At 40.6% G+C, this 27692-nt stretch overlaps 3 protein-coding genes across 11 annotated transcripts in view; all 3 read left to right on the top strand.

Moving 5' to 3' along the window:
- The window catches only part of plch2a (phospholipase C, eta 2a), a 72407-nt gene extending 52482 nt beyond the window's left edge, over window positions 1–19925 (top strand). For 6 of the 8 annotated variants that reach the window (XM_049752138.2, XM_049752137.2, XM_049752140.2 and 3 more), the window contains 19 exons: window positions 34–163; window positions 3020–3190; window positions 4423–4516; window positions 4972–5175; window positions 5421–5541; window positions 7464–7635; window positions 8824–8931; window positions 9473–9625; window positions 10205–10288; window positions 10428–10528; window positions 10603–10691; window positions 10767–10949; window positions 11223–11330; window positions 11464–11588; window positions 11654–11738; window positions 12397–12543; window positions 12665–12744; window positions 14916–15288; window positions 17399–19925. In XM_049752138.2, coding sequence (XP_049608095.1) covers window positions 34–163; window positions 3020–3190; window positions 4423–4516; window positions 4972–5175; window positions 5421–5541; window positions 7464–7635; window positions 8824–8931; window positions 9473–9625; window positions 10205–10288; window positions 10428–10528; window positions 10603–10691; window positions 10767–10949; window positions 11223–11330; window positions 11464–11588; window positions 11654–11738; window positions 12397–12543; window positions 12665–12744; window positions 14916–15288; window positions 17399–18975 — 4105 coding nt within the window. In that variant the 3' untranslated portion in view covers window positions 18976–19925. Of the gene's footprint in view, window positions 1–33; window positions 164–3019; window positions 3191–4422; window positions 4517–4971; window positions 5176–5420; window positions 5542–7463; window positions 7636–8823; window positions 8932–9472; window positions 9626–10204; window positions 10289–10427; window positions 10529–10602; window positions 10692–10766; window positions 10950–11222; window positions 11331–11463; window positions 11589–11653; window positions 11739–12396; window positions 12544–12664; window positions 12745–14915; window positions 15289–16753; window positions 16783–17398 lie in introns of all 8 variants that reach the window. The other 2 variants (XM_049752141.2, XM_049752142.2) reach the window with 2 other exon arrangements.
- LOC137839598 (uncharacterized) lies at window positions 15295–16747 on the top strand. Its single transcript, XM_068648619.1, has one exon. It carries the CDS (start codon window positions 15372–15374, stop codon window positions 16146–16148), a length of 777 nt encoding a protein of 258 aa, XP_068504720.1. The 5' UTR covers window positions 15295–15371; the 3' UTR covers window positions 16149–16747.
- Window positions 19926–21946: 2021 nt separating the features above from the next.
- Window positions 21947–26171, top strand: LOC125988634 (probable glutamate receptor). Of its 2 annotated transcripts, none has more exons than XM_049754066.2 (10): window positions 21947–22093; window positions 22173–22248; window positions 23370–23401; window positions 23492–23677; window positions 23932–24143; window positions 24431–24528; window positions 24786–25003; window positions 25090–25309; window positions 25366–25616; window positions 25764–26171. In XM_049754066.2, the coding sequence occupies exons 2-10, from the start codon at window positions 22185–22187 to the stop codon at window positions 25860–25862; spliced, it is 1380 nt and encodes a 459-aa protein (XP_049610023.1). In that variant the 5' UTR covers window positions 21947–22093; window positions 22173–22184; the 3' UTR covers window positions 25863–26171. The 2 variants fall into 2 exon arrangements, with proteins under 2 accessions (XP_049610023.1, XP_049610025.1); XM_049754068.2 differs by having other exon boundaries at window positions 21968–22093; window positions 22161–22248.
- The last annotated feature ends 1521 nt before the right edge of the window (window positions 26172–27692 follow it).

Below are 27692 nucleotides of genomic sequence, written 5' to 3'. Positions count from 1 at the left end.
ATGCAAACTTTCTTTAACTTTGCTTGATATCACGTGGCTCAAACAGACCTTCACAGAGGCTGATAAGAATGGCGATGGGAGTTTAAGTATCAGCGAAGTCCTCCAGCTTCTGCATAAACTCAACGTCAACCTTCCTCGGCAAAAGGTCAAACAGATGTTTAAGGTACGGTAGCAAATGTTATTTCCTGATATGCATGTAAGTCTTCAGTTTGTGTCATTTTTGAGTTCATAGAAAGATTTGCAGAATTTCGCATACAAATTCAGAATTTTTTTTCGTGGTTGGTCGTGGTCATTTTAAGTGGCCCGCAAATGCAAATAGTGCATCGACTTTTTGTCAATACTAAAGTTGCAAATTGTCTCAACTTTTAAAGAAAAAATGGCAATATTACTAGCAAGTGTTATTACCATTCCTTTTTAAAATATTTGAACAGTTTTTACTAGTCTCTGATTTCAAAACTAGTTATTCATCAGTTTGTTGTGTAGGCTATAGGCGTTGACAGTCATAATGGCCCTCCGAAGGAAATTATGACAACAACGCCGCCTGCGACAAAAATGAATTTGACACCCCTGACCTATACCTTATTTTTCCCAAGACTATAATTATGACTGTAAACTATTCAGTTTTAGCACAATAGCACAACAACAACCTTTTGACTCCTTAAATACATATTAACACAGCATGGTAAGTTTGCAACTTGAAAGCAAGTTGCCTTAGTAGGGCACATAAAACCACTAAGCGCTAAATAGCAAACATCTGTAGCGTTGTATTAGCTCATGACTCGGTCACTAGCTTTTCTCTTCAAGAGGATTAGCACACGTTAAGCGCTACGTGCTAGCCTTCCTCTCACAAAACTGCAAACCTTCTTACTGGACTTAGTCCAGGGCTCTGTTGACGGGCATCCATCCATATGGTGCCGTCGTGCTACAGATGGCTTCCAATGTAATGCAAGGTAAACACACAAGAGACCAATCTGTCCCTGTGTGTTTTGATAAAGATTTATGTGTTGACAATCTCAACTCATTTCTTGGCTTAACCTACTTAGAGCGGAAGCACCTATGGAGTTGATCCCTTTCTCACTTTGAAGACGGTAATGGCCAGTTCCCTTGATAATCTACTCACAGTGCATATTTTATTAGCTTACCTGCGCTCTCGTTTTGATGCGGAATAAAACAATCATGGTGTGGTTGAAGTGTACTGTAGAGACTAAGATTCATTTCAGCGGATTCTCAAAAATAGGATGTTTGCCCTCAAGGAATTTGTCATTATATGCAGGAAGTCTCCATTTTCAGACGCTCAAAAGTATTTGGATGAATGAGATAAGGGAATTTAAATATTTGTCAAACTTGGATGAACATCTTTTACAGCGATGACTGCCTGATGTGGGAAGCTCGTGGACATCACTAAATTATGAGTTTCCGCTTTGGAGAGTCTAGCAAAGCACAGTACAGTGCATAAATAGTGCACTCAAAATGGGTCACGATTGGTTGCACTTTTCTATTCCTATCATTCTTGCAGAAGTGGTTTAATAGTCTATTTATCTTCTGTTTGTAATCATTACAAGTGGCTTTGGACCAAGTCAACAACAATCCAAAGGTTTCTTGTGAATTTATTTGCATATTATATACTGGGTGATCCCTAAAGAACTGCTGTAGTCCATTTATTGTTTTAACTCAAAATTAATCCGATGGCGTATAAAGCCAAACTTCTAAAACTTGTAGTTATTGTCCAAATACATCTAGGCCCAATCTGTCCTATCTCAAACCTGTCAACCCGCTCTTCCCGTGTCTGTAAAGAAAGCACCTAACAGCCTCAGGTGCTCCCCAGACACTGGCGCAATTGAAAGCCTATCGCTCATTCAGAACTTCAGGTGATAGAACTCACAAGCTTTGGTCTGGTACTTTTCCTTCCATGTGTTAATCGTGCAGCTGCACAAGAATCAAGTTTTTTTTATTTTAATATGAATGTATTATTCTCATTGGTGCACCAAATAGTGTCGCACCACTTGAGCTGAGGTGCTGGGGGCAATGCCTTGCTCAAGGGCATCTTGACAGTATTCTGCAAGTGGAAAAGCATCTCACCAACAACTAGTTTCCATCTGGTTCATACTTAAATTAACAAAAAACATATGCAGTTAGGTATGCGAAAACAAAAATGTGCCAGTTTGAACAATTCCGAATGTATTTATTAAAATAACGCTTTGCACTAGATTTGCAATGGGCACACAAAATAGGCCTCTGTGTTTTTTTATATTTCCAACATGGTCGAATAAATATCAGAATTTGTCCAAATAAATGCATGCCAGCAATACGCAGTAAGATTCTTCAAAATTAAATGTCAAGAAAAACTTTAAAGTCCCAGCTCAGCTCGTGTCATAAAAAATACTAAATAATGAGACCGCTGTGTTTTGCTCAAAATGTGTTTCACTTTGCTACAGCCAGACACATTTTAACTTTGGGCTTATTTTTATGACACACACATGAGTGACACTAATTATGATTTTTTTTTAACACATTTTTAAGACACTGCCTTTAGTACACTCAATCTTTGGCCCGTGGCATAGCTGTATTCTAAATGGACCCACAAAAAAAAGCAGACTTTACTACTGCCGCTTTGCTAAATGATTTATCACAGCGGACTTGTGCCTGAGCAGGAAAAGCTCTGGTGCAAGAGGCAACTACAGCAATTCTTACTAATGAAATAATCCATATTAGCTGCTCAACTAAAACGCTGAGCAGAAGCCCGCTAACAAGTTAAGTGCCAGCTTCATACATAATGAATTGGAAAGAGCAGGGCTAGATTGATGTTTGGTGTCCAATGAACGTCGTTCACCAACCGAGCCTTTGCTTCCGTTTTTATCTCTGGGAGATATGTTCTCACTAATAACATTGCTTCTGAAACGTGTTCCTCCAGGGCTGGGACTTCAGAGCACTTTTCCGAGCACTCTCCCATAGCAATAGAATCAGGAATCTTCACAGCAGGACCAAGTACTCTGCTGATTTGCTCCTACCTTTTGTGCAGGAGGCCGACACTGATGACAACCAAGGAACACTGGGATTTGAAGAGTTTTGTTCCTTCTACAAAATGATGTCGACTCGCCGAGACCTGTACCTCCTCATGCTCACCTACAGCAACCACAAAGACCACCTTGATACAGATGACCTGACCAGGTTCTTAGAAATTGAGCAGAAGGTACTCGCACTGTTAAATCACACAAGTGGGAGTGTTTAGTGTGACTTTGAGTTACAAAGTTTTGAGGTGCTTTGGTGTGGGGAAAATGCAGACATCACGAGGTCCTACATAAGGGAAATTTCATGTGCCCTTGCCACACTGGAGGTGAGATTGTAAAGTGTTTTCTCCTCTCTAATAATACCCCTGCACTGAAAAAGAAGAAAAAAAATGAATTAATGAGCGTGACTGCAAGTTGTTCGTAGAGCAGCCAGACTGTGCTCCTTCTTCCAATTAGCACTCTGCCAGGGTATTTTTAAGTTGCAGTCATTTTTTAAGGGAGGATGCTCTGTCAGCAACTTGTCAGCTTTCCTACGGTTATGAATAGCTTATTCTCAGATTCTGATCATGAGATGGAATTTGGTCTTGGTGAGTAATTGATGACATTATGTAAAGTGATTAGTATGTATTTATTTGAATACCATAATGCAAAAAAAACATGTTGGTATATAGTCAAAGCTAGCTAGGTTGCCACTCTGAAGAAAACGTCCTTTACTGGCTTGAAACAAGCCACCTCGCTGCAGGACTTGTCAGATTTATCCTCACAGTTATCCTTTTTTTTCTTCCAAAGACCAACTTGAAAATGAATGTTTAATCATCTTTGTCATCTCAGCTCAGTTACCACGATTGACACGATTTAAAGCAATCCTACTTGAATAGCTTTGAGCCAATCCGAAGATAGAAAAAGGTTGACATCACCCTGAGCCTTCTAGCAGAACTGATCAGATTGGTTTGATTTGTTTTTGTCATTGGCCAGCAATCCTGAGTTCTGAAGACTGCAAATACATTTTAATAGAAGTTAATATCTGATTGGACCAAAAAAAAAACCTACAAGCTATACACAAACACTTGGGTAAATAAAATATAAAATCATGTAAGTTGTAAATGTAGGTCAGTGCATTTAATAGTGTTTAGGCTCGCTTGCCGTGACTTAATTGTGTTCTATTACACGATAACCTGTCATAGTGAAGACAGTAACTAACCCAGAATTGTCCGACCCGCTTTAAAAGAATCAATATACGAGCCATTTCACGCTCCACAGAGAAATTTAGATCACTGGTGGGGAGACAGTCATGCATTCAACTTGTTCCGCTTACCAATAACTAAAATTTTACTTTGCTTTCCAGTAAGGCATCATTTTGGTGCTACAGTGCATACATATTTCTTTTTTTTACATGGATTTTCTTACTTTATAGATGACCAAAGTGAGCAAGGACCATTGTCTGGAGATTATCAACAAATTTGAGCCGTGTTCAGAGAACCAAAAGCAAGCCGTTTTGGGAATTGATGGTGAGAATACTATTCTTTTGTTCCTATACTTTACATTGTGTACGATTTTGCAGTCAATTTTCAGTGTCTTATTAATCCAGAAAGATGTATGAGTGAATTGAAAATGTTTTTCTTCAAAGCGATATACTCATAAATCTAATAATCAAAATGTATCCATGTTCATTTATTTACTCATTTTCTTTTTTAAATACTTAATTTAATCACATACCATTTTAATTTTCAACTTACTTTATATTAGAATAGCCCATAAATCTTAACACATTGATTTGATAGTCAAACATTGTTTTTCTATACATATGTAAATATTTTCAAAATCATTCTGGTAAATATTGATAATATCGCATGCATCTCTAGACCCGACTAGGCCTGCTCTTGGATTACTTACTACGTCAGAAAAGGTGCATGAAACCAAAACCTGGATCAGCTTGGTTCTAACACCTTTAATCTTCTTTCAGGGTTTACAAATTACATGCGCAGCCCCGCAGGCGATATCTTCAACCCGGATCACTACAGTGTTAACCAGGACATGAGCCAGCCGCTGTGCAACTACTTCATCGCTTCCTCGCACAACACGTACCTGATGGGAGACCAGCTGATGTCCCAGTCCAGAGTGGACATGTATGCCTGGGTGCTGCAGGCCGGCTGCCGCTGTGTTGAGGGTACTTCAACCCAAAATATTGTGTTACCAATCATTAGAGGGTATAGTGGGACAAAAAGATCAAACCTCCTGACAATGTTATTTGAAATTGACTTTTATATGAATGAGACTGATCAGACAAGGTTACAAGACGACATACTTGACCACTTGATGCGTTTTTGACTCGTGTGTTCATCTTGAAATGGCCTGTTCTTGAATTTGAAGAAGAGGCGCTGCTGCTGATTGTCATGAATCTCTTGTGCACAGTGGACTGCTGGGATGGTCAGGATGGCGAGCCAATTGTTCATCACGGCTACACTCTTACCTCCAAGATCCTCTTCAAAGATGTTATTGAAACCATCAACAAATATGCCTTTGTCAAGAATGAGTATGTGATAACACACACAACCACTCCACTGATATGCAAATAGATTCAGAAATCTCAGAAAAAAAATTAATCATGAAGTGGCACAGAAATATGTGAAAAAATTCTTATATATTTACAATTGGCCATCAAGAAGTGTTGCGGTTTGTTATGTCAAGCTATATTTTCAGCATTTAGGATAAAATTTTAGCTTTGCACATAAAAGCTGTTAGTCATTAAACATGAAATACTTGACTGTTTTTGGTCCCAAAGGCTGTTTAGGAATATTGATTGACAGATGAAAGACGAAAAGTATGGTTTTTTTAATGCCAATTTTATGAAATCCATCATCAGCTGCTGTCTGGAGCTTGGGTTTATTCTAAGTAATATTCTGTGATAATCAGTGCTTAACAAATTTATTCTATCATCAGCTAGAAAAACAAGAAAATGTGCTTTTTAAAAAAAAAAAAAAAATTTCGAAGGTCGACCTAGCACTTTGTGTATAAATGAGGAATTTCAAATTGAAGTGAAGGCTTTCAAAGTTGTCTGTCTGGAATCACAAGGCAGAGTTACATAGACACTGCGTTTAAAACTCAAATGCTCGATCAGCCTTGGAGACCAGATCGAGTTTATGGACCGAATAAAGCCCCAAATGACATTCTTAAAAAAAAATCTATTGGAAAACTCCGAGGTTACCAGTGAAGGACAGCAAGGACTAGTGTGATGAGCTCATGTACTTTTATGGAGAAGTCTCACAGTGGCATTGTAGCTGTTTTCTTGTAGGTTCTCAATGTTTTTTTCTGCTCAGTGCCAGTACTTTACAGGTTTACTGTGTTGTTCCAAGTTTTGTGTCTGTTTGTTACGGATGATATAACATATCCAAGAGATGTCTACTCACACGTCAACAAGTATGTGTGCAAGGAGAGATTTGCCCCACCGCCCCTCTCCACCACCTTCTCTTTCAAACTAGCGGCATCAAAAGGTGATATGCTCACCGACATGCATGCAGTCTGAAGGATGTGCAGAAAAGATCTATTTTTAGCACAAAAGCCAACGGAATGCTCCATTTGCTGAGATTGAATCCTTTTGTGTTTTTTGGTAACATTATCGTGAGCGCCCTATTCCACCTGAAACCCTTTTAAACTCTGTCAGGTAAAAGGATTACGTCAGTATAAAGGACAATCTGATTTCCAAGTGACGAGATGAATGACCCAACGGACGGCTGACAAGAGATAAATTGGAATGAAAAGCTGCCATTTTGTGAATAGGCCCACACCCTTGACAGCAAAGGATCTATTGTATATTATAGAGCAGGTTGTGGTCGCTTGGAAAAAAACAGTTGAAAAATCCTGTTTTAGATCATAAATCATACATAAAAAAAGAACAGGTAATAATAACAAGCAAAAAAAAAAAAAGTTGACTTTCTCAATTTATGTACAGAAAAAGAATGTAATGTATTCTTTGATTCTACAACGACTATTGAAGAGTGTTACAGTTCTATCTAATCATTAAAGACTAAATTTAGCCATTGAATCTAATGGATAGATTTATTTAGCGTTTAAAAACTGATTTTTCTCTTCAGTTCAGGAGTAGGTCCAAATAAAATTGAATGACACAAAAACAAGTTTAGTTACAGTCGGTGTGAGTCACAGCACAGACAAAAACAAAACAAAAACAGCAATCGCTGCTGAAGCAGACTCCTGACATTTTACTCTAAAGCGCTAAACTATTCAGTTCCAGCAGTGGAGCAATCGTACTTGTCACTGCATATCATATTTCAACTATGGCTGCATATGAAACCTCCAAAATGGATGACAGATTTCAACATGATATCAACCTTGTGGACGCAGGTGCATAACATTGCAAACAAATGACACCGTATTATGTGCCCCCTCTTCAGCATCCTGACATCAATCTCCTGTGTGTCATTGTCTGCCTTCTACCAGTTTCCCGGTCATCCTGTCCATAGAGAACCACTGCAGTGTCCCTCAACAAAAAAAGATGGCTCAGTACCTCATTGATATTCTGGGAGACAAACTCGACGTTTCCAACATCAAAGCGGAAGATTCTGGTTGGCTCCCCTCACCGGAGAACCTTAAGGGGAAGATCCTTGTTAAAGTAAGTCTAGTCTGTTGGTGGACTGTGATGCACTTCAACCTGAAATTAGGAAACCTTGCTGTTTCAAACGTAGCCGAGACCAAGTGGTCAAAATCGGTCAAGTTATTGGCGGTAACTTGAGTTGATGCTGGATGAAGAAAAAAAAACAAAAACATCTCTGCGTACAATTAATGAAATAATTAATCGATAATATAAGTGAAAGCAAGTTTTTGGATTCTTCACTTCCTGTTCAACTTCAATAATGTAAGCTTGCTGCTTCTAGAGTGAGAACATGATTCCTCACTCGTAGATCTCAATCTAGGTGTAAAAAAGAAATGCAATTAAAATCATTAATTAATGTTTTAATGCATTAATATTAACATTTGTATTTATTATTTTATTTATTTTATATTTTGCTTTTATTCTTACAAACGTCTTTTTTTTTTTCCTTAAATACAGGAATTAAAACTACATCTGTTTTGGACAGTCTTTTTTTTTTTTTTTAAACCCCATATCTGCACTTTTACTTAAGTGCATTGTGTGAACACTTGAATACTTCACTGAATACCTTTGGCAATTTAGCGTGTTTAATTAACTTAACTTGCAATGTTTTTGGAACTTGATAGAACAATAGAGTACCTGGAGAAAGTCATCATGCAAAAAGTCCACACAGGAAGGTGATTTGAGAATATAAATACGAGCTGCCCACTAGCAACTTAAGTTAATTTCATGGAATGTTTTTCTTTTCCATTTAATTTTAAACTTCCTCTCAATGGTAGTATTTTATGCAAGGCAAATCCTAAATGATGGATTGAATCTCTAATTGTAACAGCCCCATGCTGACAGAAGGCCGATTTAACATGTCGAAGTTAATGAGGCTGCACCGCCACCAAATGCTCGTAGTGAAGAGACAGCTCTCTGCCAATACCTGGCATGAAAGAAACGTCTCGGGCTCAACGTCTCCAGAACCAGCACTTGTGTGTACTGCAGCAATGTTATACAGTCTGAATGGAAACTTGGTGAGGAGGCGACAGTACTGAAGTTATCTTTAGCATACATCATGATGTTTCAAGACATGCCTCAGGCTACAACATCCAGGACATACTGTGACAATTGAAACATTAGACTTGCCAAGGATAACATCACTTTCAATCTTGTGCATTTTTTTCTACTTCTACAACTTTTTCACTTTTGTTTTTTCTTGGTCAGGGTAAAAAGTTGCCTCCAAACATCGATGAAAACGCAGAGGAGGGTGACGTGTCGGACGAAGACAGTGCAGATGAGATGGAGGATGACTGCAAGCTGATGAATGGAGACGTATGTATGAGCGTTGCCCCTTTTTTTTAATTTAATAGAGCGAGGTTGAGAACCTTACATAAGGATATAAACTTTATTGTATGTTTCCTCTTTAATGGTGCTTGGTTTTATGAAAATGGAAGGTGTAAAAATGTGGAACGTGTACTTGTGCATTCATCTGAATTTTGTTGCAGGTGAAATAACATTGTGAAATGCTGTTTATTATTTATGAGGTACCAATGAATACATTTAATGATGACACAATAAAGTAACAAACCTATTTGCAGCTCATAGGCACAGTACGACTCAACATTCAAATCATTTGGTTCATAGCTAAACTATGCCATCATGTGGCTGCGTTCTGCATGGACATATTTTTGCTCGGGTAATCATCACGTTTGTATTTAAAATATAAAACAGCTTGCACTTGAAAATGTAGGAGTCTCTTAGAATTCATGTGTGCGTGTTTTTAAGCACCATCTATGTCATAAAATATAATTCATACAAAGTATAAGTTACCATGCTTTTTGAATTTCATGATGTGTTTTCCTTCCTCCTGCAGATGTCAGCCAACAGGAAACAAGTCGAGAACATGGCGAAGAAAAAGCTAGACAACCTGATGAAAGAGTCCAAGATTCGAGATAGAGAAGACCCGGACAGTTTTACCATCGCTGCACTTCCACCTGCTGGGCAGTTAAATGAAACTGACTCAAAGGTACGTCTGCTGGTATGAATAATCAAGGCTGAATTGCAATTACTGACAAAAATCGCAGAAGAATTGAATTCATCTTTTCTTTAATGTTGCTCTAGTGTCACAGCTGGCAGTTAAGCAATACTATATTATTATAAGTGCTATTTTTGGAAAATGTAGGTCCATTACTACATGTTTTGTATTTTTAATCAACACACATAAACATCCACAGAAATGTACTTTAAGAACAATGAAATTAATTCATTTGGAACGTTCAATACCACTTGAATTCTTGAGTAGTCACCGATACCAAGCACAGATACCACTAGCACTTTTGATACATAAAATTCACACAAAATAATTATAAAGCCCTATGTCCCAATATTGCAAATTTTATTCCAATATTAAATATATAAAATATAAAAAAATAGTTAAAACAATTATTTAAAAAAATTATTTAAAAATTAAAATATAAAATGTATCAGAATATAGCAAAGTTCCTGATGGTAAAACGGTCACAAAAGGGCCGCAAATCACCTCCCAGAAGAATGTTCACGATGAATGTCATAAAAATCTGTTTAAAAAATGTGCCTCTTTTAACAGGTGACGGTGACATCGGACGAGGCTAACACCAGCAGCAATAAGCGCACTGGCCACTCGTTCATGGAGAACTTTTCAAAACGCAAGGTTTGTTATTCGTTTATTGGTTCCCCTCCCAAAAAATTGCAACTCAGCAAATACAAAGAAGGTTCATAGTACCAAATGTTTACTATGATGAGCTGTTCCCTCAGAAAACAATCCATTTTCTATGCTCTTTCCACAACAGAAAAAAAATGCAAAGCTGAAGAAGACCTCAAGCTTGGAAGACACAGATACGGACCAAGAAAGCTCCAGCAGTGCATCGCGAGCCCCCCTACATCACAACAAGTAACAAATTTGACGAAATAATACTGTCCCTATTTTTAAGTATGTCCGCTTCATCCTGTATGTCCAATTTCCAGAAAGAAGAAAACCATGAAGTTATCCAGAGCTCTGTCTGACCTGGTCAAATACACATGCTCTGTGGGCCTCTATGACGTTGAAGCACAAGGTGCGTTCCCTACTCACAGATTATCACATAGAACCTGTTCACAATTGTTTCTAATCTCTCTTTTGTCAATGGTAGTCAACTGCAACTGGCAGGTTTCATCCTTAAGTGAAACCAAAGCCCATCATTTGATGCAGCAGAAAGCCAGCTCCTTCAACCATTTTAACCAGCGACAGCTCTCACGGATCTACCCGTCTTCTTATCGTGTGGATTCGTCAAACTTCAACCCTCAGCCCTTCTGGAACGCAGGCTGCCAATTTGGTATGCTCTACTACCCATTCTCCTCTCTGACAAAGTAGATTATATAACTATAGTGGTTCTGCAGCGCTTCATTTTTTTTTTTTCCTTCCACTCATCATCTGAATCAATCTATTTGCCGTTTCTGGAGGCAGCACATTAGAAAACAGTTACAACATACAGAAAACACACAACAATAAAATGAAAATGAAGCGAACATGCTTGCTTGTGGGCAAGACTGATAATCATCTTGTAAAATGTTCATGATCATACAGACAATCTGAGGTTTCATTACAGTTGCACTCAACTACCAGTCGGAGGGTCGGGTGCTTCAGCTCAACAGAGCCAAATTCTACAGCAATGGCAACTGCGGCTTCATCCTCAAACCCAAATGCATGTGTGAAGGTGAGCATGCATACAATCAAGGATTTTGATTTTTTTTTTTTTTTTGGGGGGGTCAGAAGTGTGTGCGTGCGTGACTAGTTCCAGACATGATATATATTTTTACATGGCTTTTTCTTTTTTGCTTACATTTCAGGTGCCTTTAATCCCAATGCGGAGGATCCACTGCCCGGTCAAATGAAGAAACAACTTGTGTTGAAGATCATCAGTGGACAACAGCTACCCAAACCCAAAGACTCAATGTTGGGGGACAGAGGAGAGGTACTTTGATACAGTCAGTGAAATTAGCTCATATACCAAAATGACATCATTGTGTCCCATGTCAGATCATTGACCCTTTTGTGGAAGTGGAAATCATTGGCCTTCCGGTGGACTGCTCCAAGGAGCAAACTCGAGTGGTAGATGATAACGGTGAGTTTGAGAATTTTCTTTTTTGCACTTCAACTCTCATTTTTGGCATTTCACACATACTGTAGGTCAGATTTAAAAGTTTTTGAAAAACCTCCTGCAGCCATACTCAATGAATAGCAATTTAGGAGGGTAAGTTCAATTAGATGAAAGAATCAAAATTATAGTGGTCTTATTTTTGATTACTTGTCATAAGGACCAGCCTACAAATAGGAAAAGCATTCTTTACTGAAAAAGAACAAAAAATTCACTCTTGGCTAAGTAGAAATTTCCATTTTTTATGACATTTGCGCACTGATTCCAAAGAGACAATTCAAACAAAGGCAAAATTATAATTTCTAATTTTTTCCCAGCCCAAATTAAAAGTGCAATATTGGTCTGCTTGTCTGGGTTCTGATGTTTTATTGATGACAAGAGTCCAAAGAGACCAGCCCGTGCAACACCTCCGCTCTGCACACAGCCCGAATAATTGATCACTGCTAAGTTGTGTTCCACTCAACGAAACTCTCCCGACTCTACTTTCTCTGCCCTCTATCACTTATCTCAATTTTTAATTATCTTTTCATTTCTTAGTTTTACTCTCCTGGTGTGTACTTCTCGTGCAAAGCACCACCGCCTTCCATTTTTAACACCTAAAATCTCACTCGGGATGCTCCTGCAGGTTTCAACCCGATGTGGGAGGAAACTCTGGTGTTTACAGTCCACATGCCAGAGCTGGCCCTCGTGCGTTTCCTCGTGTGGGACCACGACCCCATTGGTCAAGACTTCATTGGCCAGCGTACCATCGCCTTCAACAGCATGATGCCAGGTCAGACTTGAATGTGGATCTATTATTGTGTAGGGCCAAAAATATTGCTGAATGCTGTCCAGTTAAAGAAATTACATTTGTTTATCTTCTGTTTTTTCCCCTCCTTGGTGTTTATTGATAGGTTATCGCCACGTCTACTTAGAAGGTATGGAGGAGGCTTCCATCTTTGTTCATGTAGCTGTACATGACATCACCGGTAAGGTAGGTATTGCTGTCGGAGCCATATGGATCGCTAATCCAATTAGACATTTGAAAGCTATGAAATGACCATTGTAAATTGGTATTTTTTAATCAAAGTAGAGTCGTAGATATTTTCTAAAATTCCTTAGCCTGTTTATTGTTGGTGAAGTCATTGTCTCACTATTTTGCATGTACTGTGTGTGTTTAATGAAGCTTCCGATTGGAATAGTGTGTATTGTTGGTATTTCAACTTTGAGAGAGAATGCAGATGTTCCTTTAAAAAAAAAAAAAAAATTGTGTCGCTTCCTCTGTTTCAGTGCACTCAGCCGTTTCAAGTCACTTGCAAAATTGTACTTCATATTGTCCTTGTTTTGAACCGTGTCTTTCGCTTTGTACTTGTTGTTCTTTATATCTTACTTCGCCCCACGCCAGTGTTTTGTTTCTTTTTCATTTGTTGCCGTCTGATTCTCTCTTTCTGCCCCATTCTGCCTCTGTCTGTCTGTAATTCCAGTGGAGCCCTCTTTTACCAAATGATACATTTCGAAGCAGGACATTTTTAGGAACGTTGAAGCTGCCACTCAAAGCTCAGGTGTAGTGACAGCCAGTCGGCAACCTGCATGAGTCCAATCGCCACGCTCCCCCTTGCACATCTCCCACTCGTCCGCTTGACATAAAAGAGCAACTCATGTCTCGCATGAGTTATTGAAAACTATCTGCACTTTCCTCGATCCATCAAGTAGATCCAATGTCTTTAACTCTTGAGAACAGAAGGCTTCCATCTCTCTGTTTTTCAGTATTTAATTAGATGACTCCATCATTTATAATCCATCCAGTATATTAAAACAAATAGTCAACAGGATTACTTCAAATGTCACATTATAGACTTGAGTCCTTGAATTTGTACAAGCTAGTGGATTTGGTAGCCAGCGGTTGTTTGCTTTAGCTGCTAAATGCTAATTTGGTTGCTGTAAACAAATTAATACACTCCCCAGATATGCCAACTTTCTCGCTCCCCGTTCTCCTCGAAGCTGGCTGTGCGGTACACCGTTTAGTGCTCACAAACTGCAATTATATTGTCCCAAGTTGTTTTTATTTTACCACCCTGCGTGTGACTGTGTACTTGATTTAGTAAGGTCGTGAAAGATGGCCGTGTTGTAGAGCTCCAAGTGACTACAGATCGCGATGATGTTTTCTTTCATCATTCTCAAATGTCAACACAAAAACCATCCGTACAAGTTGCTGTGTCCCATTTCTGGCATCGATTGACGATTAACATCCAGGCAGGACCTTGAGCTCAGCTTTCGGATGCCTCCTTTCCTCAGTTTTAGATTCTGATCAATCACTTAATCCTTTTTTTTTTTTTTGTTCAGTCTCGTTTGTTCGCTGTTACTGTCGGCTCAGTGCCAACGCTTGGGCTACTTGGATCTACTTCTAACATTTAAAGTTCATTTGAGTTTATTTTGGATTCAATACAATATCTTACACAAGCAGACCTTCACAATCATCACGCTGTTTGGATGTTCTTGCCTGACATTGTCATTGTCATATCAGTCTTTATTTTTTTGCCTTAGTGTGCATCTACCAGGGTCAGGAAACATCCACACATTTGAATTTCAGTGACATTGTACTTACTTAATGGGGAGTCTTAGCAATTGCAGCGTTAATTTGGAAAACGTGTTCAACACCTTTAGCTTGAGACAAAAAACTTTTAGAATTGTTTTACTTTATATTAAGACTGACACCAATTACAACAGAAGGTGTTTTTTGTAACTCGTGCATTTCTTCAAGCATCAATTGTTCTTTATTGCATCTTATAAATTGAAAATTAATCGTGTAAAATGTATCATTCTGCCATGAAGCAGATATTGACTCCAACTATCGTTGGGGGGCAGCTTTGTTGTTGTTGTTATTCTACACGTGATTAAATGGCTAATAATTTAATTTCACTGTGAGCAAGCATGGCGTACAACTAAAAGGTCTTTGTAAACACTGACTGACTAGTTTTGTGTCAGGAAAGTACGAAAATGTGGATGTTGTTGGTTTTTTTTGTTACTTCTTAATCAAGCATGTTTACTCCTTCAAGTGTGTGACCGCAATAATGCAGCATACCATCTGCATGGTGGCAGCATCTCAAATGTTGAATTGCTCATACACTGTGTGTTTGACAGCTTTCTTTGTTGTGCTTTCATCAGGCCAAAGCAGCCAGCGGCATAAAAGGCCTCTTTCACAGAAGTCCAAAGCAGGCCTCTCTAGACAGCCATGCTGCTGCACAGCACAGCCGTAAGCAACCCTTCGGTGCCCACCTCCTGCGGCGCACTGCCAGCGCACCCACCAAAGGTCAGCCCAAAGTCAAGAAGGGCCTCCCCGAGATCACCATTAACACCAAAGACTGCAACTCGGAGGGCGCAAGCGAGGACCGAGAGTCTGAGGACAAGGCCTCTGCCTCCTCCTCTCACCAGCCAACACCACCACAACTCCGCAACGGCGAGTCGACGTCATCTCGCCAAGCCAATGGCCAATGGGAACACCCCGACACCAATGGAACTTTTCACGCCGAGGGTAAAGGTAAGAGCCCTTGTTTTGCTCATCGGCGGCCTTTGAGCGAGCCTTTAAAACGGGCCAGTCGACTTCGTTTTCACGATCAGGATATGAAGCCGGGGGTTTTCGCTCGGGTCTCACTTAACAGCTCCAGCAAGGTGGGAATGTCTTCTAACTGTATCACATGCGTGATCGGCTCCAAGGAGAGCCCAGATGCGCAAAGAAAGGGCCACGTTGAGGAAGGGCAGGGATCAGAGTCAAAATTGGCAGATGAGCAGGACAAAAACAATTGTTCAACCAAGAAAAGGGCTAAGCCGAAGCCTGCATCGCATCGCCAGCCGCGAGCTTCTCCCCCAAGCTCGCAGTCACTTCCTCACTCGAAAGAGGCCCAGTTTTGCTACTCATCCCAGGCGTTCCTACGACCCAAGCCGTTCCCAAGATCCAAAGCAAGGCAAACGCTGGCAGCCCAGCACATCCAATCTCTGCCTGACGCAACACAGAGGAACGCCCTGTCTTGCAACATTCCCCGCAGACGCTTTCCCAACACTGTCACACCGGCGCAGAGCCTCACACCAGATTGTCGGAGCAACCTCCGTTGGCACCAGGCGACGGTACCCAAATATGGCACCGTGTGCGGTCCCGCCTTCATCTCATTCGCAAGCAGTGTCGGGAGTCCGAGACTCTCACTCAGTGATGACAGCAGCAGCTGTGACAGCTTTGGCAGCCTGAGCAGCTTCGACTCCCTCCCGGTGCTGCCTCGAAGTGCTGTCCTCGACAGCCGCAAGAGGGCGGTAGGCACTCTTCAACGTGAGATGAATGCCCTGTTTGCCCAGAAAATGGAGGAGTTGCGTCATAAATCGCCCCTCTTCTTGGCTGGTAAGGCGTAGTAGTGTGCAGCTGGATGCTGAGTAGTTGCCCTGAGCACTGTAGAAGAGCTTTTTTTTTTTTTTTTTTTTTTTTTTAGCTTTGCTCAAGTATCCTCTCAGACCACCTACTATGTTCCTCAATAGTAATCCTCCATAAACCCCAGGATCCTTTGCCCAAAATATTTTATTTCAAATCCTCTTAGTTCCCTTCAACAATCAGCTCAAAGTGAAAGTCCCTGTTCAAATATTTGATTGAAATTGTGTTTGTCTCTACCCAAAATCTGCAATCTGATACTCTCCACGTCTAACAGATAACACAAACGGTGAGTTTTGAATTCATGGGGAGTCTTCCTTTCGCTTTCATTTATTTTTTCAGAAAGATTTTTGAGAGGCATTTTAGGCAGGTTTGACATGTTTGGGGGTTCTATTTTTCCATATCGCTTATCAGGTTTGAATCATTGTTAATTATATTTTTATATTGTGGAGATCCATCTATGACCTTTGTTAATTAATGCTTTTCTCTGGAAGCTGTTCCTGAGCCCCACCCCGCCCATTTCCTTTTCTTTCCAGTTTTTGCTGAACTCCTTTTTCCTGTTTTTCCCTTTGCACGCTCTCTCTGTTCCTAGTGCAGAATTGAGGGGATGACCAGAGCCAGGTAAACCTGCTGAATGCACACAAGCAAATACTCAAATACTGCATAATACCATTTTAGGTGCATCTTCACTTCACCTATATACTTCTCTCCATCTACCCACCTTTTTCCTCCTTTCCGCCATTCACTTATTTTTGGGGCCTTTCTCTCTGAGGGTTGATTTGAGTTTGCAATTAATAATTGAAAGAAAAAAAATGCATCCCCCTTAGTTTGCACATGCTCGATACTGTACAACATAAAATCACATCAGCAGATAAAAGTAAAAAAAAGTCACGGCAAGTTAGGTCTTAATACTGCTGCTACAATTCCAGCTGTGAGAAGAAATAGTTGAGATGGGAAGAAACCCAGAAAAAAATAATAAATCAACAACCAAAAGAGAGTTCAGGAATTCACAAAAGAAGCATCCACAATTGGTGATGTCATGTTATTGCAAAAATATTGAGTCTTATGTGAATCTTTCTGTTCCAGTATTTTATCACCTAAACATATAGGGGGGTGTCACATCTAGTCTTCCTAACGGAGTGTATCGAGTGTCACATACACTGGCAATGTATTTAATCATTGAAGTCAAATGCAAAAGACATTCAAATAAGTTCAGAATTGTGTTTTCCCTCCACAGACTGCTCAACTGCTCCACTTCCATTTCCTGCACAAAATTCCGGGGATGCTAAGACGACACATTCCATCTGCTCTGCCACCATTCCTGAGGACATCTTTTCTTCCCAGCATTCTTCATCATTGCTTCCGTTACCCTCCACTCCACAGAATGCAGAATCACATTTGACGGCTAATTCAAACGGATTGTCCAACAGTCCGAATCTCGAAAACAACAAACCCAAATCACTTACTCGCGCAGTGCCTCTCCCAGTAACCTCTCCAGAACAAAACATCGAGATGGAGTGCACCCGAGGGCCCCAAAGAGTCTCAAATACTCAATCATCCTCGGGGCGCGCCGAAAGCCAGAGAGAACACTTGCAAGCTCTTCCGGACCAGACGAACAATCAAGTGAAGTCCGAGCCCAGACTAGAAATTTCTGCAACAGTAGCGCATGTCGAAATTCCTGCAGCTGTTTCTCAAACAGCCGATGCCGACGGAGCAGACAGCAATGTGTCATCACACACACTTGTACGAAGAACAAAAAGTGACGGCCATGTTCGAGCGAGGGCCCAGTCAGTAACACCACAAGTACGTACAGATGCAACTCTGAACGACCGTCTTTGGAGCAAGCTCGAGTCGAGTAGCCCTCGCGGCAGCTTGTCCTCGTCCTCCAGCATCTCTTCCAGCGACACCGTTATTGACTCGCCACTAACCGACCTGGCCAGGAAGTGTCCTGCCAAAACAAGCGACCCCCACTGCAACTATTCAGCGCTCACCTCCTTCGAAAGCCTGCAAGTCAACAGAAGCAAGTCGAACCCAAATCTTCCACAGATTGAGTATTCCACATCCCCCCTTCTCCAGCAACGTCCAGCATCTCCTGTTGACCCGACTAGTAGACTCCCTCAAAGACGACATACCTGGAATCGGCTCTTCATGGAAGGCCTCAAGCAGTCATCGGCCAGGACCTCATCGGCCAGGACCTCATCGGCCAGGACTTCAACAGCCAGGACTTCATCGACCTCTCCAACCGCATCGCCCGTGTCGCTATCCAAAAGCCTCGGGGATCTCACGTCGGATGATATTACTTGTAACTTTGACAGCAAGTACCGCAGCATCAGTCGGAGTTTCATCGTTAGATCAACCAGGAACCATCCTCGAAAGGGCATCCCGGGAAAAGCTCGACCAAACAGCGACCTGACAGAGCGACTACGGAAGCTAACTGATGTGGAGCCCCTAAAGGCGAGCGACTTTGAAACAAGAGCCAGCGAACACCAAGACGAATCTGTAGATGAGCCACAATCCATTCGTAGATCGTCTTCCAGAAGCCAAAGCAGGGTGCGATACATCGCCAATCGAGCCAAGCAGGCCCAGGAAAGGCAAAGGATCCGAAGTTTCATTCAAAGCCGCACTGATAACATCAACGGAAGTTGCCCCATTGAGGAGCGGGGCAACCCTGAAGGGGCATGTTGCATAGCAAGGAGCCCCTGTGCCAGCCCAAACATGGTCAGTCTGCCCACGTCTTTCGGCAGACACTTGCCTGCCTCTCCTGAAAACAGTGAGGTCTTTTTAAACTTGGACTTTCGTGACTGGATTCCTTAAAATTCACGAGCGTGACACACTCAGAGCGATCAGATCGACTTTTATTTATTTTAGTTCAGAGAAGCTAGCTCATCAAATGTGGATTCAGAAACATTGTCTTGACATGAGGAAATATATTTCTCTTCTCAAAGCAAAATATTAGAGAGCCCTGGAAATCGGCACTAAATGATAGAAATATTGTAGTTAGTGAAAATTGACTTTTTTTTTTTTTTTTAAATGGCTCTTTATGATCAAATCTTCTGTTTGATGTATTTTAGGATTTCAAACATTTGTTAGCAATATGTAAAGTTGAGCTTAGTTCTTCTAATCTTTAAACCCAGATATATATACTCTGAATTTTACAAACACACCGATGAAATTCTCATCTGCATTCTTTGTAGCCCGTCCATCAAGCAATATCACAAGAGTGATGGCTTTGTTATCATAATGTGCAGTTTGATGCTAAATGATGAGTCTTAGCTGTTGACAAAAATGAACTCTGTTCATAACTATTTGAAATGCAAGGTCTAAGATTTCATTTTTACAACTAGTTTGTGTCGTGCTTTATCGTAATGCAAGCAGGCTGCCAATTTTCAGCTGATGATTTTAACCTGTAGCATGTCACACCACTGAGAGAACTCCTCCTTTTTAGGCCCCTTTTAGATGACTGCATGTGTTATATGCACTGTTTTGTTTAACCCACAGCTGGGCTTTATTTTACTAAGATTTTTTCTATATCGAGATGTTTAATGTTCCAAACTTTTTGTAGGACACTTTATTGGTGTTCGCTAAGAGAATCGCATTGTAATTTGTCCTTCTCCATATATAGTCCATGCTACTAAAACAAAGCACGTTTATTTGTTGGCCTGCTGTATGTTTTGTACTGACATGCCAGTTATTTGTGCAAACATTTTAGGGACAAGATTTAATTTAACAGTATGTAATTAAATTAATAAATTCTAAAAATATTGTGGTAGGTTTCATTCTTATTTTTTTCCGTCCCCGAGGGGTTAATTGCAAAGCCACATGGTTAATTGTTTAATATTTTTGTCTTTGTTGGAAAAAAAAAAAAAAGAAGAGGGAGTCACTTCATCGAAGAAATTCAGCTGCCATTCTTTGTTTTATGGATGTTGAGCTATTGTTATTGTACTGAGCAGCCACACTGTAAAAAAAACAACATCATTAGTATTTTTGGGGAGTTAAAACAGTAATTTAAGTTGTAACAACTTTAAAATATAAAGTAGTATGTATTGGCCTTCAAGGGCATGATTTTAGCACAACAAAGCAAGCAAAGTATTGCTGAGCCGTTTCTACAAAAACAAAAATGCTGGAATGCCAAAATTTAACATTACAAAATTGTATTTTTTTTAGTTCAATTCCCCAGCTTCAAATTTTATTGTTGCCTTGAAATTTTGAGTACATCCTTTTATTTTATTTTTTTATTTTATTATTATTGTTATTATATATATATATATATATATATATATATATATATATATATATATATATATATATATATATATATATATACACTTGCCGGAGCATTCCATTTCAGAGGTTCCATTTAATTTGAGCCTTACCTAAAGTGACGTGTTGACGGATTTGACCTGGTATTTGGCGAGTGTGCTTTCAGCTCTAATGAGCAACTCTATTTTGGTGTGTTTACCAGCATTCAACTTTAGCAGGAACCCACCAGACCCCCGACCGAACTGGAGATGTTATTTATCTTGTTTTTTTTTTCCAGGCTGCCCAATGTACATCCAACCTCAAGAACTAAACTGTCATGATTACACAATTCCTGAAAGTCAGAGCTCTGTTGGAAATCTTTTGAAAATGCAACCAGACACGGTAGTATGTTGACGAATCAATCTAAAGAGTTCTTTGACAAACTTCGAACCTTACAATCCAGTAAGGCATGGAGCAGCTTTCTCACGACACTGATTCTTCAAAGCCGCCGTCCATTGTCACTTTTGTGCTTTCCAAAGCTGACGGCCTCCTCTGGCTCGCTGTCACATTCTGCCCGGGCCTCTTCTTCAGCGCTGAGAGACTTTGTGAAGCGCAACACGCTTGTTTTAGCGCCGCAGACTCCATTCCAGCCAGCAGAGAAATACAAAAGACAGCTTCATTAGGATTCTTAGACAATCCCAGGACACTCTTTTAAGGATGTATTTATCTAGACCGCTTGGTGTGACTTTTTCTCTCATTTGAAGCCTCCTCTACTGTTCAGCGCTCCGAACAGAACGTTTTGTCTCAAAACGCCGACCCCTCCTCCCTGATGAAATAACGACTTATTTTTTCACGCTCCAGCAACTTGTTGGACGATGCCAAAACCCACAGCAAAAACAAGATCGCTTTCATGGGACATGAAAAGACAACTTCACGGGCTTAAAACAAAAATCAGGATTACACTCTTGAAACGTCACCTCGTTTTCCCCCCTCACTGCAGATTTTTTGTCAGGAGTCATGGAGAATTGTGGCCACTAAATATTTCAGGATACAACTCTTGTTCAATTTATGTTCAGAAGGGATTGAGAAAATAATTATAATGCCCATTAAAGTTAAAAATTTGGGGCACATTTTTTTCTGCCAAAATGAAAACAAATCAATTTAGCCAGACACATGAAACACTATATTTTCTCAGGGAACATACAAATACATGACCCACAAATCTCTGATATTCTGAATATTCTTTTAGGATTTAATCCTTTTACACAACACATTTTTTAATGAAAATAATTTTCTTAGTGCATATTAAACCATGAGACGGATCAGTGGTTGGCAGGAATGGAATCAGATTTTCAAAAAAATGATTTTTTTATTCTTTATTTTGTCAATCATCCAGTCAGATTAGAATCTTGAAAAATGTATCAATTTTAAAAAAGAGTGCTTTAAAAAAATTGCTTCCCACTTCTGCATAATCCTGTTTGTATAGAAGACATCGACAGCACTCCTGAGACTTTTTTTCAACCTCTGTCTCAACAAAGAAGTTTGAGGTTTTCCCCCGTTTAGGCCCTCCCTCTGTCTCCCGCATTTAAACTCGCCCACAACCTTCTGCTGCGCACAACCACTTGCAACATTTGTTGACAATTTCTTTGAATTTTTGTTGATGTCTTCTTGTTTTTATACCCGCACTTCATAGGTGAGTATAAAATTAATTAGCTCTTTTTTTTCAGGCATGTAAACAGTCGTTTTGAAATCCATGCAAGTGTGATTTTCAGGCTTTTGGAAGAATGAAAGGCTACATAGCTGTCATCTTCAGTGTGGCAGCACTGAGTAGATATGCATTCGCTGCAGGTAAGACCCGTGCACACAAAAAATTATATATATAATGCAAAAAAAATAAAATAAATCAAGCAGTAGTTCCAAGTCTATTGTTCTTTTAGAGAGCAGTTGTACAACCCAATGATGATTTGTGACATTCGATTTTGTTTCCTTGCTCTTGTGATTTCAAAATGTGATCAACATTTCGAATAACATTTTCTATTTAAAGTAGTGTTTGTTTATTTATTGTTCATTTTGGAAGGGGGTGCTAAGAAAGTAATTTTTAAGTTGGAGGAAATATAATTTGTTGCTCAACTTGAATTTTCTGTTCACAAATTTCAGCCTTTGACTTAATTTCAACTGTAAAGGTTACAGTACATTATAAATGAATCCCCGAACATTTTATGAGTGGGTTCCAAAGTGCATGTCTCAAGCTCACACTCGCAGACGTTGGGCTCTGGCTGACCTTTTGAAAAAGGTCTCGCTCCCAACCAGCTTTCTTCAATGCAATTCTTCCCCCAGTCAGACCGTAGGGGTCCTGTCAAAGCATAATCCGATTGGGCAGCATCGCATTTCTCACCAGTGAAGGGGCTCGCGTCGTGCTGCGATCTCCAAAGCACTGTGATGAATCAATTAAGCGACACGCCAGGCGATGAAGCGACAGGCTGATCATAGGTCCGACCGCGTGTCATGACCCTCGTGTGCCCCCATCCGCCACAGCTTTTGTCATCGCATGAAATTATGAAAAACATGGCACCTTCTGCCCTCCGCTTATGTAAGGTCCTGCAGACCAGCTGGGAGAACCGCTGGTCACAGTTCAGGCTGACGCCATGGCGATTGGGGAGGGGACACCTTGTCCTCTTCTTGTTTACATGTTGAAATGAAGGCTTGGAAAAGACTTCTTTTCTTCCCCTCACTTTGATTCCCCGATAGCCAAGTTCCGTGCATTATTATACACAAGGCCTCGATTGTCCTGCCGAGCTTATTTACTACCGCAGAGAGAAAAGCCAAAGGGACACAAAGCGGCAATAGAATCCATCAGGCTTTCTGAAGCTTGGAGACATCAAACCAAAGTAGATTTGAGCTTGCTTGGTGACTTTGACTTGTTCTTAAGAAAATCTCTACCCACATTCCCCCGCCCACCCACATTGCAGGCACCAAGGAGTTATCCATCACCACCATCAAGGTATTCTTCTTTTCTTCCCACAGTTTCTTACTCATCGCCTATTTCATCCACACTCCCCATTTAAATAAAATACGTGCTTGTGTTTCTCAGCAAGACCCGTACGCCATGAGCAAAGGCTCTGGAGGAGAGCTGGAGGGCTACTGCATCGACATGATCTCCGAGCTCAGCCATATGCTTGGCTTTAGATACAAATTGCATGTGGTGAAGGACAACCGCTACGGAGCCATGGATTCCAGCGGCAACTGGAATGGAATGATCGGTGAAATCATCAGAGGAGTAAGTTGCAAAATATGGACTTTGCGCAAGATATGGAGGAATCTCGTCTCATTCATCCCGGAGAGAGTTTGTGACACTAAAACATCTGTTAGCTTACCCAAAAGCTTTTTGATGGGTTGAGGTCAAGGCTCTTACCACAATCATCCAGCACTGCCTTTTGAGGAATATTTATTCCCCATATAGTGAAAGTACCTGTAATCATAGAACTGCTTGGAAAAACCAGAATGTAAATTTAACACGCTACCATCCACTAGGAAGCAGACCTGGCTGTGGCGCCACTGACCGTCACCTCCATCAGAGAGCAATATGTGGACATGACAACGCCCTTCATGCAAACAGGCATCAGTTTCATTCTGCAAAAAGACGAGCACCCATTCAGCCTTCTGGCACCCTTCTCCATTGAGACGTGGGTGGGCATCCTCATTGCCTTCATGCTCACTGGTCTTTGCATATTCCTTGTGGGCAGGTATGTGAAAAAAAATGTGTTGACATTTATTGCACAACCGAGCATAGAGTAGAAGTAATGTGGCAACAGATATACTGTAGAAATGAGTAATTCTGATAATTTTTTTTGTAACATATTTTTTATTGTTTTTTATTGTAACATAATGTTTTATCTTATCTATATTTAGCCAGACATACACTCATTCCATTTTTCATGGTGAGATAGTTTATTGCATCTATTAATCACAACTACAGTTTTTTAGAATGACATGAATGTTGCCTTGTGCTTTTGTTTTGTCGTTTTTACAGGATCAGTCCCACTGAATGGGCCGAGCCTGACACAGACCAGCACCAATTCACTTTGCTGCACAGCTACTGGTACATCATAGGAGCGCTCACACTGCAAGGTATCCCAGCAACCAGTTGAACTTAACCACACAAATGCTGCACACTGCTGCAAGAAGCTCATTTCTCATTTTAAATTGATTTACATTTACAATAGTGGAAGCTCTAACGTGAAATAATCTAACTGTGTGACTGCCAGTTTATTCAGAATATTTTTGTCTTTTAGAAATCAAATGGAATGAATCCATAGCAGGGGTGTTGCCGTCATGAAGCCTTTATTAATTCACAAAACAATTTTGTTTTCTGTCTGTGCTGTTAGGTGCTGGTCCTCATCCTAAAGCTGTGTCTGGAAAACTAGTTAGCGCCATCTGGTGGTTGTTTGCTATACTGCTGCTCGCGTGCTATTTGGCCAACTTCAACTCTGCGCTGCAATTGGACAAAGAGCACAACTCGATCAAGACTTTTGAAGACCTCGCCAACCAAGACAAAATCGACTTTGGCACAGTGGAAAATGGATCCACTATGCGTTTTTTTAAGGTCTTCATTGTTGTGATCTTGTGATCTTAAGGTCCCCATCCCGAACGAAGTGGCTTCATGGGGGTTCTGTTTCTTTACTGGTCAAGGATTCAAAGATCGCCGTGTATCGCCGCATCTACCAGCAGATGGAGCGTAAGAAGAGCTATGTGCCAAATATGGAGGAAGGCGTCCGTCGCGCTCGGGAGGGAAACTACGCCCTCATTGGTGAAACTGTGTCCTTGGATTTGGATGTGGCTCGCCACTGTGAACTGACCCGTTCAGAGGATGTCATCTCCATGAGAGCCTATAGCATCGCTGCACGTCAGGGTGAGTCCCAACTAAGGACTCGCAGATTCAAAGGCTTCATCATTTCCTTTCTCCAGGCTCGCCATTGATTAAAAACCTCACCATGGCCATTCGTCAGCTGAGCGAATCTGGCGAGCTGTCTTATTTGCGGGACAAGTGGTGGACCAGCAGCTGCATGGATGACGACGAGGCCCGCACCTCAGACACCCTCCGACCTTACGACCTGCGGGGTCTCTTTATCCTTCTCGGTCTCGGTTTGGGTGTGGGCCTCCTTTTCGCCGTGCTTGAGCTCCTATTCAAGGCTCGCGATCGGGCCTTGGAACAGAAGGTACGAATGGTGCTTTTAGGTTGTTTTTTTCCCCATCATGTTCAAGAATTAGAATGTCCCTGGAAAAACAAAAAAGAAATACTACTCTTGACAAAACAAAAATGTAGACTCACCTTCCACCATTTTGATTTTTCCTCCATGCTACAGAAATCATGCTGTTCAGTACTGACCTCTGAGCTTACTCGACGCTTTGGCGGTGAAGGAGAGGCGGCACAGCAAGTCGCAACCGACAAAAGTAAAGCCTGATTCAAACAAACTACAGACAGAGACAAACTGATAATTTTTTTCCCTCCAGTACATAGAAACACTTTTTTTTTCGTGTTTCCAAAGTAACACCTTTGTGTTTGGTGATGTTTAATTGCTGTCCAGAAATCTGTGTGACATTATAAAACACACCAGTTTGTAATTTGATGCCATCAAGGCAAAAAAGTTGTATTAACATTTTAATGGGGAAAATGCTAATCACTATGTACTAATAATTTATGATGTCCCCAATTATAATGATGCCGAGTGTATCTTGCTTCATTCATTCAAATAAATAGTCCATCATTCAAAGTTCTGTGGATGAGTGAAGATGAGAAAAACATTTAAAGGTGGCTTCACATCCATGTGGGAAGGAGGAAATGTGATAGAATCGGGCCAAAATCAACCTTCGGGTCAGACGTATTGGATTGGAGGCCCAGTGTTGCAGAGTAAAGGAAGATGAGGAAGGAAGAAGAGAGTGTTGTTTAAAATCCCCGGGAGGAATTCCCATCCGCAGCCCACAAACGACGCGAATCCCAGGTTGAAAGCGGAACATTAAGCGAGCAAAAGCCAAGAGCTGCTCCTGAGAGAAAGTGAGTAAAGAACACAACCCTGGTGGCAGACTGCTGGGAAAATAGATGTGCCGTGAAGCTCTACCTCGCAAGTAAGTGAGAGATGCTCTGTGGGAGTGTCAAGATAACATTACACTTCAGATTACAGGGAGCCAAAGGGCAACCTGAGAAAATACAGTATTAAAGCCCATTAAGGTTCGTTCAAGTTCGCAAACGTTTGCCAAACGTCTGCCAAATGGGTTTACTTGTTGCAAGAAGATTTGGATTGGAAAATGTGCAAACAAACACACTTACATAACTTAAATATAGAAAATCAATTGATGACTGGGTGGATGTCGTCATCTAGTAAATGCATGTTGTTCCTCCCTGTCACCACTTGACTGTGCTGTTGGATTTCTACTGACAATCAAAAAAAAAAACTCATTCACTTCAGACCATCTATATTTTGTTGTTGTTTTTTTTCTCTGTCAGAGTCATGGTTGACTCTGTGCAAAGGGCGACATACACCCTGGCCTTGTTACCAGTCAATCGCACGGCCTTTATAGACTAATAACTACTCCCATGGACAACTTAGATAACAGTTTAACCAATACTTTTGGAACAGGCAAACTCCACATAGAAGGGTTTAAATGAAGATTCAAATCCAGGACTGCTTGACTGTGAGGCAGCGTTATAATGGTTTAGTAATTTTCATAGTAGTTCCTTTTTATTTAGTTTAGCCTTTATAAAGTCCGATTTTTTAGAGCAGGTTTGTTTCCGTTGTATTTTTTCCAAAATATTTTGTTCTTTTTTTGTTTTCATTAGTTTTAGTATTAGTTTTTTTTATGTTAGGGCTATTTATCAAGTACAAGATAAAAAAGGGTAATGTGTGTATGTTACTAAAATTGCATCGTATTGTTGTTTTTTTTCCCCAAGATAAGCACATATACAGTTTTCTCTATACACCGTCCAGATGCATCATCTTGTCTGTTCATCCATGGAGCAAGTGTTCTCCTGGCTGTGTGAAACGACCCACATGTGAACCTGCTAATCAGCTTCAGGACTCATTGATTTAGGAGAAGCTGTCAGGATGAGGCTGAGAAGGCAGCAATGGAACAGGAAACGTTGCATCTATGAGAAAACGTGTATACGTGAGAGGCAGAGTAGAAAAAGACAAGTATTGATTTGGTGGCAGGCGGCTCCTGACAGCTGTGCTAAGATAGTGCACACTCCCTCTGCCACAGTCTGCAGCTCAGCTGACAGGGAAGTGCCGAAGAAGATT

This window comes from Syngnathus scovelli, chromosome 2, assembly GCF_024217435.2.
Source record: "Syngnathus scovelli strain Florida chromosome 2, RoL_Ssco_1.2, whole genome shotgun sequence".
In the NCBI taxonomy this organism is placed as follows: domain Eukaryota; kingdom Metazoa; phylum Chordata; class Actinopteri; order Syngnathiformes; family Syngnathidae; genus Syngnathus; species Syngnathus scovelli.
Note: the sequence above shows the minus strand (reverse complement) of the source record. Positions and strands in the feature narration are given on the sequence as shown.